The sequence below is a fragment of the Chiloscyllium plagiosum genome, chromosome 5 (genome assembly GCF_004010195.1).
Source record: "Chiloscyllium plagiosum isolate BGI_BamShark_2017 chromosome 5, ASM401019v2, whole genome shotgun sequence".
In the NCBI taxonomy this organism is placed as follows: Eukaryota; Metazoa; Chordata; class Chondrichthyes; order Orectolobiformes; family Hemiscylliidae; genus Chiloscyllium; species Chiloscyllium plagiosum.
This window is the reverse complement of record NC_057714.1, coordinates 44,335,931-44,350,058: the sequence shown is the minus strand read 5'-3', so window position 1 is coordinate 44,350,058 and position 14,128 is coordinate 44,335,931. Positions and strand designations below refer to the sequence as shown.

Below are 14,128 nucleotides of genomic sequence, written 5' to 3'. Positions count from 1 at the left end.
ACCCCAAAGAGGGAGTAACCAGACAGGGAACTTGGCATGGGTCCAGATATCGGAAATGACAACAGTAAACCCAGTCCTTGCTAATATCTGAGGGGCTGGATCCAAAATTGAGAGAGCTGTTTCACAGAGAAGTCAAGTAGCTGTCTAACATTTATCTCTAAAATATGATACATGAACAGGTCTATAGAGGTTCGGGTTAACTAAAAAGAAATGAGGTGTCAAGCTGATTAAACTGCAAGACAAGGGGCTACTTGCGTGCCATACAGCAAATCATGTACAGGGCTAAGTGATTTTACAAGCAACGGAAAAAAAAATTCTTCTAATCACTGCCCTGAAAGGGTGATTGCTACTTTTAAAACAACGTCCCCCTAGACTGACCCCAAAAAGGAGCATCCTTTTGAAGTTCACCTTAAGAAAACTGTTCAGGGCATTATACAGTTCAGTCAAGTCACCACTGAATCTCCAAAGCTCAAGTGGAGTCAAGTCCAATCTGTCCAACTTATCCTCATAAAACAACCCATTTATTCGAGGTATCAATGTGGTGACCCTTGTCTGAACAGCCTCCAATGCATTGATAGGAGAAAGTGAGGACTGCAGATGCTGGAGATCAGAGCTGAAAATGTGTTGCTGGAAAAGCGCAGCAGGTCAGGCAACATCCAAGGAGCAGGAGAATCGATGTTTCGGGCATAAGCCCTCCTTCCTGAAACGTCGATTCTCCTGCTCCTTGGATGCTGCCTGACCTGCTGCGCTTTTCCAGCAACACATTTTTCAGCTCCAATGCATTGATAGCCTTCCTTTAAAAATGGAGACTAAAAATGCAAACTAACTTTGACATGTTGCCTCAACAAGACCCTGCATATCTAAAGTAAACAAGCAGGAGGTGGAAGAATGCCGCAAGCCAGGCAGCGTCAGGAGGTTATTGCTCTCAAAATATAGGACAGCATCCCATCACCTTCCCTGCCCTATCTTCACACTAACTCATGCACTGGAACGTCGAAATCCCTCTGCATCTCAGAATTTTGCAATCACTACTCATTTAAGTAATACACTGCTTTGTTATTCATCCTGTCAAAGCAAACAATTCTTGGAGTTATCTGCAAATTTAACATGTATGCCTTTGCTCTCCTGGGCCAAGTCATTTATGTGAATTGTAAAAAGGTGAGGCCCCAGTGCAGACCACTGCCGCACTCCATTTGCCGCGTCATTCCAATCTGACAAAGACTGATTTATAAATACCGTTTATTGCCAGCAAGCCAATTTTCTACTTATGTTCATCTGTTTACCCCTATACCATGAGATTTTCAGATCTGAGATGTGCAGTCCGGCCAGTGGTAATGGACTTTAAGCACTTAACTGGAAGAGGAGATTGCACAGGAACCACCACGCATAATGGTGTGGGAGGCAGCATATTATTGTTCAAGATGAGGTTGAAGACTTGCATCAGTCTTCAACCAGAAATACTGAGTGGATGATTCTTCTTGGCTTCCTACAGAGGTTCAGCATTGCATATGCCAATCTTCAGTTAATACACTTCACTCCACATCACAAATGGCAGAAACTGGAATCTGCAAAGCCTGCGTTCTGACAATATTTCATGAATTTCTTGAAAACATATGCTCCAAAATTTGGCACTCATCTCACAGTTGTTCTAGTACAGTTAGAACACTGGGATGTGCACAACAATTTGGAAAGTTGCCCAGATATGTCCTGTACATATAAAGCAGAGCAAATCCAACCCAGGCAATTAGTACCCCATCTGTTTACTCTTGATCTTCAGTAAAGTAATGGAAGATATAATCAATAGTACAGTCAAGCAGCAATTGCTTTGCAATAACTTGCTCACTGATGCTCAGTTTATGTTTTGCCAAGACCACTTAGTTTCTGACTTTATTACAGCCTTTGTCCAAATATGGACACGAGTTGAACTTCAGAGGTGAGATGAGAGTGACATTCTTTACATCAGTGTGTGCCAACTTTGAGGTACTGCAAAAATTTACAGTTCCTGAGATAGCACTTTCTAAACCAATGATCACCACCACTTGAACAAACAAGGGGAGCAATTATGTGGGAACAGTCCCACTTATGAGTTTTCTTCCAAGCCACATGTAATCCTACCTTGGAATTATATTGCCATTCCTCCACTTTTTTGCTGGGTTAAAATCCTGGAACTTCCTCTCACAACACAGTGGGAATACCTGTATGAAATGGACTGCAGAGATTTAAGAAGACAGCTCAACCTTTTTAATGACAACCTGGGATTATCAATAATTCAGCTAGTGAAGACCACATTGCCTGAACGATCTTTTCAAAAAAGTATCCAATCAGTAAATAAAGCGTATAGTTTTAATTAAAGTGCTCAAATTTATTGCACTGATAATTCTGTTCTTGTCAATCCTTACTGCACTTCAGCTTAATAAGAATACTAGATTGTAGGATTTAATTTCTTGGAATAAATGGATTTATTCTGCAGTGGAAAATAAATAAATATAAAACCTTTCATTTGTAGCAGCTAAAATAAGATGGGATGTTTTAGCCTCTCCTTCAGTTCAAGGCAAACAAAGTAGTTAAGCAGAGGAAGAAACCTTACTAATTCTGCCCACCAGTAAGCCAAAGTGATGTGGTTACCTGAGGACAGGAACCCAGTACAAGTTTTATTGAATGGAATTTGCTTATTTTAATAAAGCACCAGTCCATGGAAGAGGTAGTTGGCCTCGCTGCTGCCTGACTTGACTGAGACCTTGGACTAAGTGAGTCTGTTCTGGAGAGAAAAGTAGGATAATTAGAGCAACAGAGGAGAAGGTTGTTGTCTGACCACCACTGGGCAGGATGCTAATGTCAGCTCATCCTCTGCTTGAGATGGAACCTGTGGTGATTCAATAATTTTGGAAAATACTCATGTTCTCTATTTCAAGCTACTGATTTAACAAGAGACATGCATTTGAAGCTTTTTTTGTCTAATAGTCATCAGGAAAGAATTGCAAGCATTTCAAAGGGAACAACAATTTATTTTATGTGGGAAAGGGATGCTGAGTCCTCTCAATATCACTCAATCTTCTCTCTGTCATTCAGTACCCTTTTCTCATAGCAGTATAAATTCTTGTTCTCCTTGAGATTTGCTATTCTTGTACAGTACATCCAACTTCATGAGTGCAATCAAAGTTCAGGCATGGGAAAATTTGTCCTGGGGTGATCAGGGGGAAGGAGTAATTGGATGTTGGAAATACATAGAATCTCTACAGTGTAAATAACGGCCATTTGGCCTATCGGGTCTGTATTGACCCTCTGAAGAGCATCCCACTCTACCCCGTATTTACTGCAGTTAACCTACCTAGCCTGCACATCCCTGAACACTATGAGGGAATTCAGCAAGGCCAATCCACCTAATCAGCCCATCTTTGGCCTGTGGGAGGAAACCAGAGCACCTAGCTAATTAATTCGAGGTGCAAATTGCTGTAAAGTGAAAGTTGGGTAAATGTGCCCTGACTAACTGACCGTTTTGCAGTAATCGTTTTTAATTTAAGCACATGACACAGTGAGATAGGCAAAGGCAACAAGATTTGGGAAGGTCCAACATAACTTTATTGAACATTTTATCAAGGGAAAAAATGTATAAGCTCTATTGTTGTACTTGAATAGAGTTCCATTAATTTTTTCACAGGAGTCTTCAGTAAACACGCTTTAATCTCTAAGTAAACAGTCTCAAATCTACACTAGCTATTTTCTTCTGACACTTACTCTCAAGGATTTGCTGCCCTCTATCCACAGGTCCCTACCACTCTATTTGAATTTTTTATCTGAAAGGACTGGCAATACCTGTCCAGCAAGGCTGGGACAGGCTAGGGATTTGCAGTCAATGATTTGGGCTTCCCCACTCTTTGAGGGTTGTTTTTCATGTTTAGATTGTCTCACTGTGGTGGTGTCTCTGGCCCTGGTCAGTCTGATGATGCTCCCCATGAGACACCAGGAGCTGGAGATGCTGGGCAGCTCAGCTCCCTCCCAAAGGTAGCTCTCTGGAGACATCATAGAAGAAAGTACAGAAGCAAGCAGAGCTAAGGCACCAGGTCTCTCTCTCTCCCTCCCCCTCCCCCCCCCCCCCTCCCCACTTCAACACCCTATTTGCATCCTTCTCTAAGATTCTATGACCTGTGTCCAATGCCAAAGAATCGGACATGTGCAAGAAGATCCAGTGAGATGAACACTCTATATTTGGAAGCAGCATTACCATGTGTTCCAGTTCGGCATTTTGGAAATTGCAGAATCTGGCTAGGTTTAAATTTGGCTTCCACGTTTTGAGATTTTATCACTGCTTATGAAAACATGTTTGTTTCTGTAACAAGCTGAAAATGTGTTGCTGGAAAAGCGCAGCAGGTCAGGCAGCATCCAAGGAGCAGGAGAATCGACGTTTCGGGCATAAGCCCTTCTTCAGGAATGAGGAAAGTGTGTCCAGCAGGCTAAGATAAAAGGTAGGGAGGAGGGACTTGGGGGAAAGGGCATTGGAAATGCGATAGGTGGAAGGAGGTTAAGGGGAGGGTTCCAATTCCATACTACTCCCAGGAGGACCAGTTCCAATACCGTACAACCCAAATGGCCTCCTTCTTCAAAGACCGCAATTTCCCCCCAGACATAATCGACGATGCCCTCCACCGCATTGGGTTGTATGCTATTGGAACTGGTCCTCCTGGGAGTAGTATGGAATTGGAACCCCCCCCTTGACCTCCTTCCACCTATCGCATTTCCAACGCCCCTCCCCCAAGTCCCTCCTCCCTACCTTTTATCTTAGCCTGCTTGGCACACCTTCCTCATTGCTGAAGAAGGGCATATGCCCGAAACGTCGATTCTCCTGCTCCTTGATGCTGCCTGACCTATGCTTTTCCAGCAACACATTTTCAGCTCTGCTCTCCAACATCTGCAGTCCTCACTTTCTCCTGTTTCTGTAACAACCCTGGAGTTCATGGGTCATCTGACCACACAATCATGTGTTTTCTAGAATAGGCTTTAATGGATTTTAAACAGTTGACACTTATGTCCTCTTGTAATCCTGTTAAATCAAGAGGGAATTCAAAAACTTTGTCAATGAAAGAATTTGTTTACATTTATAGGCTTTCAACACCTTGATAAGTATACCAATTAGTGGTTTGAGAATTAAATTAATGAGATCATTTCAGGCCATCAAATACTGCTATTATCGTTAATTGTGATGAGTGTAAATTTTAAGGTTAGGTTCATAAAGGAATTATCTTCTCAAATAGTCTTGATGCAAAAAAGAACAGCTGAAGGTTCTATTTCAAAATTGGACAGTATGCCCCTATTTCCACTACTGCAGTAAAACCCCTAGATGTGGCAGTTATGTTTTATTGCACATGTTCCAATCAATTCCTTGCTTTATAATTCATATGAGACCTTATTTTAACAGTGAAAACATTAGTCCAAATGCTGGAGAGCATTTCAAAATATGTGGTTCAATATTGCTGTCTTAGGACGCTTGATATGGGTATATTTGTATGAATACTATGCTATTTAGCAGAAATGTTATAGTAGAGCTTGGTTGCATTGACATTGTGGAAATATTTAATCATTTTAAATATTGAGGCTAATTGTAAGTTGTGCTTTCAAAAGATAAAACTGGTAACATTTCTGAAGAGACACTGTGAAGAGGTGTTAGGACTTTATTTCTTGGATACAAAATTCAAGGAGAATATTATTACTGAATTTATTGTACTTGTGTTAGCATACCCATATGTATAACTTTTTTTAAGAACAGAGCTTTCACAGAAAAGGCAAGAAACCTGCTAGGAAAAAACAGCTAAATCTTGGTCTTTTTAAAAATGTGTTTCTTGCAGGAACTTGAAAGAGTTACATCATTGCAGGCCAATCTTCAACTGGCTGCTGTCATATGTACAAACGCAAGAAGGTAAGTGACTTAATGTTCCCAAAACTGCCTTTACTAAGGGTTCCATAGCAATCAAACATTTTTGAAACTGCGTTTTGCCTTGTAGTGAATTTGTCATATATTTGATAGAGGTATTTAAAATCATGAGGTGTCTGGTCTGAGGAGAAAGGGAGAAAATGTTCCCATTCGTAAAAGCATTGAGACCAGAAGGACACAATTTTAAGGTAGTTGGTAAAAGAAGCATAAGTGGCGTGAGTAAAAATCTGTTTTTGTGCAGCGAATGATTAATATCTGGAACGTATTGCCTCAGAGTGCAGTCATGGCAGGTTTAACTGAAACATTTAAAAGGGAATTAGATTATTGGAAAAGGAAGTATGTGAAGGGTTATGGGGAGAAGGGAGGAGAATGACACAGAATAAAGTGTTCCTTTGGAGAGTTAGTGCAGGTGCAATGGGCTGAATGGCTTTTCTCTGAATTGCAACAAATCTGTGATGCATTCACAAACTGAGCACTGACCAACTCTGTGGTTACTAGATTAATTCAACATTGTATTGTCTAAGGGCACCTTTCATGAGTCAGAACATATAGTGCATTGGCAGAAGCATTTTATTACAAAAGGCTCATAAAATGAATGGCACTATTAGAAATTGCTGAGCCAAGGCTGAAGTCTCTCAGCTGAGGATGAAGTGTCATTAGATTCTAAATGTTAACTCTTTTTCTCTCTCCAATGTTGTCAGACCTGCTGAATTTCTACAGCATTTTCTGTTTACATTTCAGATTTGCAGCATTTACAGTATTTTGCTTTTATTGAGAAAATAGATTTTATAGTTTAAGCAGACCTCAGGTATAAACTGGCTGAAAATAGCACAGTAACAATCAACCAAACAAGAAAGAGAGTTGAAGGGAAGTTGTGATCAAAATTTGTGGTGTTTTGCCCACACCGGAATGCCTTACCCACCTCTTCTGCTCACTGAGAAGTGAGAAAGGTACCTGTGACCTTTGGATATGATAAAAAGGAAAGCACAGTGATAATCAGTTTTCGGATTGGTTAATTATGAAGAACAACTCAAGAAATGGGCTTTTAAACTTTGTAAACATACAACCTGATTTATGCAGGATCATAAACAGTGTGAACACAGCATGGAGGTCATTAGGTTTATTGTTGCATTGTTGGCTAGAGAGATCCAGTTAATTCCATAACCCTGTAAATGTTTTTCTTTCACATGCTTATCCAATTTTCTCATGTGTTGGATTTGTGCCCTTCACTTTCTTTTCAGGCAGGGTGACCACGAATTTAACTGTTTTAAAAAAAATTTGCATTGTCTCTGGTTCTTTTACCATTGGCCATAAATCTGTATCCTCTAATTATTGAGCCTTCTGAACGGAGTAGAATTCTTCTAATGGACTTAACCATTTTCAATTTTGGATTTCTCTACAAAAGCTTCTCTTAAACTTTCCATGCTCTAAGGAGACAACTCTAACTACTTTCATCCCTCCACAGACCTGAAGTTCTTCAACCTTGGTAGTAATTTCAGTAAATTTATTTTACATACCGTTCAAGCAGTCTTAGTTATGCGTGATGCCCAGAATTGAGTGAATGCAGTTCTCCAGTTGAGGCTTGACCAATTTTAAAAGTAAAAGTCTAGTATATTGCTTACTTTTGTATTCTGTAACTCAAAGAAGTAGCTTAAAGGAGGAAAGCAGGATGGAGAGGTGTGGGACCTTAAATGTTCTGGAGCAGCTGAAATTAAGGCTACTCAAGAGGCCAGGACAGGATCAGCGCAGACATGTCAGAGGGTTGTGGGCTTTAGCAAATAAGATGTAAGGACTGAAGAGGCCACGGAAAGATTGAAAAGGTTTTTAAAATTGGCTATTTAGAATATGCTTCAATATTTGGAGCTGCCAAGGGAGTTTGGAAAACAATATCAACTCTATCTGTCAGTGTGATGCAGGAACTGACTGTAACTGGAGGAATAGCAAGTGCAGGTGAAATGGAGCAGCTCTTTTCATCACAGATTTTGTCAATTGGGCAGTCAAAGGAATGGGTGAAGATCACCCTGAGAGAATGAATTGATGTTGATGGCTACCATTAGCTGACAATGGGTTGGTTATGGTAGCAGCCCATGTGACAACAAGGCCTGGTATGTCTGGGTAAGGACATGGGCGAGGGTGTCCAGGCCCTAAAATAATGAACTTAATATAGAGTCCTGAAGGCTCTTCAGGGTCCCCAAGTGGAAAATGTGTGCTGTTTATCCACCTCAGGCTGAGCTTCGCTGGAGCACTGCAGCAGCCCAGAGACTGTGTTAAAGTGGCAAGCTACAGGGAGCTCAGGGTCTTTTTTGTGGACAGAATGTAAGTGTTTTGTAAAGTGGCTGCCTAGTCTTTGGACTGAACTTATGATCCATAACAATATAGAAGTGCAGTGACTTTAGTCTTCCCAATATTTAACTGGAGTAAATTTCTGCTCATCTAGTATTGTTTATTTTTAGTTGTTAAATATATGTGAAATTTAATATTTTTAATAAGCTTCCTTTTTCTTTATTCTCAATCAAACCTTCCTTCACCTTTTTTGATTTGATTAGATTCCCTACAGTATGGGAAAAGGCCCTTAAGCCCAACAAGTCTACACCAACCCTTCGAAGAGTTACCCACCCAGACCCATTTCCCTATCCTAGGATTTACCCCTGACTAATGCACCTAACACTATGGGTAGTTTAGCATGGCCAATTGCTTGACCTGCACATCTTTGGACTGTGGGAGGAAACTGGTGGACCCGGAGGAAACCCACACAAAGATTGGGAGAATGTGCAAACTCCATATAGACAGTCAGTTGAGGTGGGAATCGAACCTCGCTCCCTAGCGCTGTAAGGCAGCAGTGCTAACCACTGAGCCAACTTGCCGCTCTTATTCCTTCCTTACTGGATTTGACTCTGGTTCACCTTATTTCCTCCCTTCATTGTGTTTTCTCTCAATTTTTAAATGTGGGATGAACTTGTCATTCACCACTGTCCCACCTGCTCTGTTGATTTTCCCACATAACTATCCGTTTGCAGTTTTACCAACTTGCAGGGCACAGATTTATCTAGTGGGAGGGTACAGGGGAAAAGTTCACACAAGTGACTCTCGGCAAAATACCTGTTCTAACAAATTGGACGTGTACTGGACAGCGAAGAGGGTCACCTCAGATTACAACAGGATCTTGACCAGATGGACCAATGGGCTGAGAGTTGGCAGATGGAGTTTAATTCAGATAAATGCGAGGTGCTGCATTTTGGGAAAGCAAATCTTAGCAGGACTTACGCACTTAATGGTAAGGTCCAAGGGAGTGTTGCTGAACAAAGAGATCTTGGAGTGTAGGTTCATAGCTCCTTGAAAGTGGAATCGCAGGTAGATAGGATAGTGAAGCAGGCGGTTGATATGCTTTCTTTTATTGGTCAGAGTAATGAGTACAGAAGTTGGGAGGTCATGTTGCGGCTGTACAGGACATGGGTTAGGTCGCTGTTGGAATATTGTGTGCAATTCTAGTCTCCTTCCTATCGGAAAGATATTGTGAAACTTGAAAGGGTTCAGAAACTATTTTCAAAGATGTTGTCAGGGTTGGAAGATTTGAGCTATAGGGAGAGGCTGAACTGGCTTGGGCAGGCTGGTACAATTGCAACATTTAAGAGGCATTTGGATGGGTATCAATTGCAACATTTAAGAGGCATTTGGATGGGTATATGAATAAGAACGATTTGGAGGGATATGGGTCGGGTTCTGGCAGGTGGGACTAGATTGGGTTGGGATATCTGGTCAGCATGGACGGGTTGGACCGAAGGGTCTGTTTCCATGCTGTACATCTCTTTGACTCTATTATCTTGAAGGTTTATTTCCATTCCTGCTGCTTTTCATCTGTGATAATGTGTTAGTAGGTGTATTTCTGGTGTTGCAGTTAAATGGTTGCAAGTAGAAGATCAAATGCTCCATGAGGCTAGCTCCCTCAAAGCTGTACAAGTCAGCTTCATTGGAAAATTTGTGAGAGCAGTAAAAGCCAAGTGTGATCTTCAGCTCTTTTTGGTTATTATTGCAGAATTTACATTAAATTGTTGAAGTGTCCCTCTTTTGAAGTAATATAACATGCTAATTTTCCCTAGTACATCATGCAATGGTAGTGCACCTCTTTTTTCTCAATATGTGATCTTCTTGTCAGCTGTACTGTGAAAAGTTTAGTGTCTGTTACAGAGATAGAAATAGAAATTATAAATTGTTTTGTTGGATTTTTATAATCACGTCAACAAATTTTTTGCCTTTGAATGGTATGAGGACAGGCATATTGTCTACAAGAGAATAGGAGTGATTTCAGGTATGAAAATAAAGTGCTTTTGTATTTTATTTGGAAAAGTTCCTCAATTTGGTGCAATCTAAAATGGCAATTATGATTGATCTTTTAAAAAGATAGATGGCAAAGGAGAAATAGAAGCTATAAGGGCCTTGTAGATCAAGGGTCTTGGCTTCAATATCAGGAAGTACAATTTTTGTGGATGGGGACTAGGAATAGCCAGGGTCGCAAGCCCTGATGGGAGGCAGTGTAATCTCTGGGGTCTTAAATCTTCATAGACTGGACAAATCGACATGTGCGGTCTGGCAGATGAGTTTGTAGAATGGATTTGTGATTTCCAGGAGCAATATACAGTGGAACCAACTAGGGAAAATGCTATTTTGAGTAACGTATTATGCAGTGAGATGGAGTTAATTAGCAATCTGTTAGCAAAAATTCACTGTGAAATAGTGATGATAATACAGTTAGATAACATTTGTTTAAAAGTGACATACTCAAGTCCCAAACAAGAATGTTAAACTTTGAAAAAGCCTATACGCATGGGTGATAGTTCTGGACCAGATTGCATGGCTAAATAGAATAAAAGGTATGGCATTTAAATAAAAAATCGAAAACATTTCAAGCGCCTATTCAAAATGTTCAATAAAATACATTCCATTAAAAGATTAGCAAGGTAATACCAGGTTTATATTGTTACAAGGAATAGTCGTCAGTTTGAGGATCGAGAATGCTTCACAAACTAGTGAAAGGCCATGATTAAGTTGATTAATAAGGAAAATAAATTATGTGTGAGAGAGAGAGAGATAGGAAAATAAAGTACATTGCAAGAATTTTTACAATTATCTGTGAAGAGTAGCTGAAGTAAACATTGGAGCTTTTGAGGCAGAAACGAGAGATTGCATTTTGGAGAATGAAGAAATGACAGTAGGCCCAGAAGTTTTGTTCAATGTCACAGTAGACTGCACAACTTCGCAGAAATGGAGGGTAACTGATGAGATAAGAACAGTGAGGAACTGAAGATAATTAATATCAGCAGTTAATGACGAAACAATTATTGGAGAAATTTATGGAATTAAAATTTGACAAATCCCCAGTGTGTATAATTAAAACTGCAATTCTAAAGGTAGGCCTGAGATGGTGAAGGCATTGGCAACAATTTTCCACATTTTCAAATTGTCGCAGCGGATTGGAGATTAGTAACTATTACATCACCATTCAGGAAAGGAGGGAGATAGAAAGAAGGGAACAATGGGTTAGTGAGCCTGATTTCAGTCATTGGGAACTTATTGTTAAGTAAATCTTTACAACGTTGTTAGAAAAGCTTTGCACAATTAGAACATGTTAATATAGGATTGTTCCTCTGTAAAACTATTTGACAATATGTCTAATAGAACAGGTAGAGGGAACCCAATAGATGTATCATTGAAGTGTTATGGCCCAGAAGGAGGCCCTTTAGTCCATTGTGGGGTTTATGAATGTTTAAATAAGCGTCATGACCTCGTGCCAATCTCCTGCCATACCGATGTGTATTATTTCTATCCAAACAATTAGCCCTGCCCTTTTGAGTGCGTATCCTGGACTAGCTTCCATCACACATCCAGTCAGGTCATTCCAAATCCTAACTACTTAGAGTCATAGAGATGTACAGCATGGAAACAGACCCTTTGGTCCAATCCGTCCACACTGACCAGTTATCCCAACCCAATCTAGTCCCACCTGCCAGCACCCGGCCCGTATCCCTCCAAACCCTTCCTATTCATATACCCATCCAAATGCCTCTTAAATGTTGCAATTGTACCAGCCTCCACCAATTCATCTGGCAGCTCATTCCAAACACGTACCACCCTCTGTGTGAAAAAGTTGCCCCTTAAGTCCCTTTTAAATTTTTCCCCTCTTACCCTCAGCCTATGCCCTCTACTTCTGGACGCCCCCACCCCAGGGAATTTATCTATTTACCATGTTGTTGCCCCTCATGATTTTATAAACCTCTAATGCTCCAGGGCTAACAGCTTTCAGTCTATTCAACCTTTCCCTACAGCTCAAACCTTTTAGCCCTGGCAATATCCTTGTAAATCTTACATCTAAATACTAAAATATTATGAGGGTTTTTCTGTCACCCTTACAGACAATGAGTTTCAGTTTCCCACTAATCTCTGGATGGAAAGATTTTTTTCTAACACCACCTCTAAACCTTCAACCCCTCATCTTTAATCTATGCCTACTGGTTGTTAATCCCTCCATAAATGGGAAATGTTTCTTTCCATCTATGCCCCTCAACTTTATACATTCCAATCATGTCCCCTCTCAGTTTCCTCTGTTCCATGGAAATCAACTCCAATCTGTCTTCATAGCTAAAAGAAATTTCAGTAATTGGCAGAGCCAGTGTAGATTTCAGTCAGGTGGGTCATGCTTGACAAACCTCATTGAATTTGTTAAATGAGGTGAATGAGGTAGTGCGCTGGGAAACACCTATGGGTGTTGTTTATATGAACTTCCAGAAGGTATTTGGTAAAAAGTCTGCTAATTAAGGTAGAAGCCCATAGAACTGACGCCAAATTATTGAGATAGCTGAGAAAGTTGTTGTGTGGCAGGTGACAGAAACTCAGAGTAATGGATAGGGACTCAACTTGGCAGGATATGAAGAGTAGTGACCACAAGAATCTGTATTAGGGTCTGTGTTGTTTATAAATGACTTGGATGATGGCATAGAAAGTCATCTATCCAAATTTTCTAATGACACAATTTTAGGTGGCATTGTAGACAATGTAGATAGTAGCATTAAATTACAAAAGGATGTTGATAGACTAAGTGAATGGGCAAAACTGTAGCAGATTGAATTCATTGTAAACAAGTGAGAAGTTATACATTTTGGACCGAGAAAGGATAAATAAGTATACTTTTTAGATGATTTAAATACAGTGGATGTCCAAAGAGACTTGGGGAGCTCAGATTTATAGATCTTGAAAATGCCATGAACTGGTGCAGAAAATAATCAAGAAAGCTCAAAGAATGCTGTTCTTTATATCTAGAGGACTGGAGTTTGAGGATGCATAAGTTATGCTGCAGTTATACAAAACCCTGGTTGGACTCTTCTTGAAGAACTGTGAGCAGGTCTGAGCACTACACCTTAGGAAGGACATAATGACCTCTCAGGGAGTACAATGTAGCTTTACAAGAATGATACCTGGACTTCAAGGGTTAAGTTATAAGGAGGAATTACACAAATTAGGCCTGTCTTCTCTAGAATTTAGAAGGTTAAGGGGTGATCTGAGTGAAAACTTGAAGATTTTGCTAGGAAAAGACTGGATAATAAAGACTAACTATTTCCACTGGTTGGGATTAGAGTGGCTGGGAAATTAGAGCTCAGAGGGCATAGGATCAGGAGCGATGTTAGGAAGCATTTCTAAACACAAAGGGTGGTAGATGTTTGGAAGTGTCTTCCACAAAGAGCAGATATACTGGATTAGGTGCTAATTTTACAGCTGAGACCAAGTTTTGTAAGCAGCGATGTTAAGGGATATGAACCAAAGGCAGATATAGAGTTAGACCATAAATCAGTCATGATCTTCTCATTGAATGATAGAACAATCTTGAGAGACTGAATGGTCGATGTTCCTAAAACTCTCTAGAACCCCACTGGTCCTCACCTACCACCCCACTAACCTCCAGATACATCGTATCATCCTTCGTCATTTCCGCCACATCCAAACAGACCCCACCACCAAGGATATATTTCCCTCCCCTCCCCTATCAGTGTTCCGGAAAGACCACTCCCTCCGCGACTACCTCGTCTGGTCCACATCCCCCACCAACCCAACCTCCACTCCCGTCACCTTCCCCTGCAATCGCAAGAAATGCAAAACTTGCACCCACACCTCCCCCCAAGGGATCCTTCCATATCCGTCACAAATTCACCTGCA

General features: G+C 40.6%; 1 protein-coding gene across 2 annotated transcripts in view; it reads left to right on the top strand.

The window, feature by feature from the left end:
• Positions 1-14,128, top strand: part of vps50 (VPS50 EARP/GARPII complex subunit) — a 182,923-nt gene that overhangs the window by 46,991 nt on the left and 121,804 nt on the right. For both annotated transcript variants that reach the window (XM_043689946.1, XM_043689947.1), the window contains exon 6: positions 5,841-5,911. In XM_043689946.1, coding sequence (XP_043545881.1) covers positions 5,841-5,911 — 71 coding nt within the window. The remainder of the gene's footprint in view (positions 1-5,840; positions 5,912-14,128) is intronic.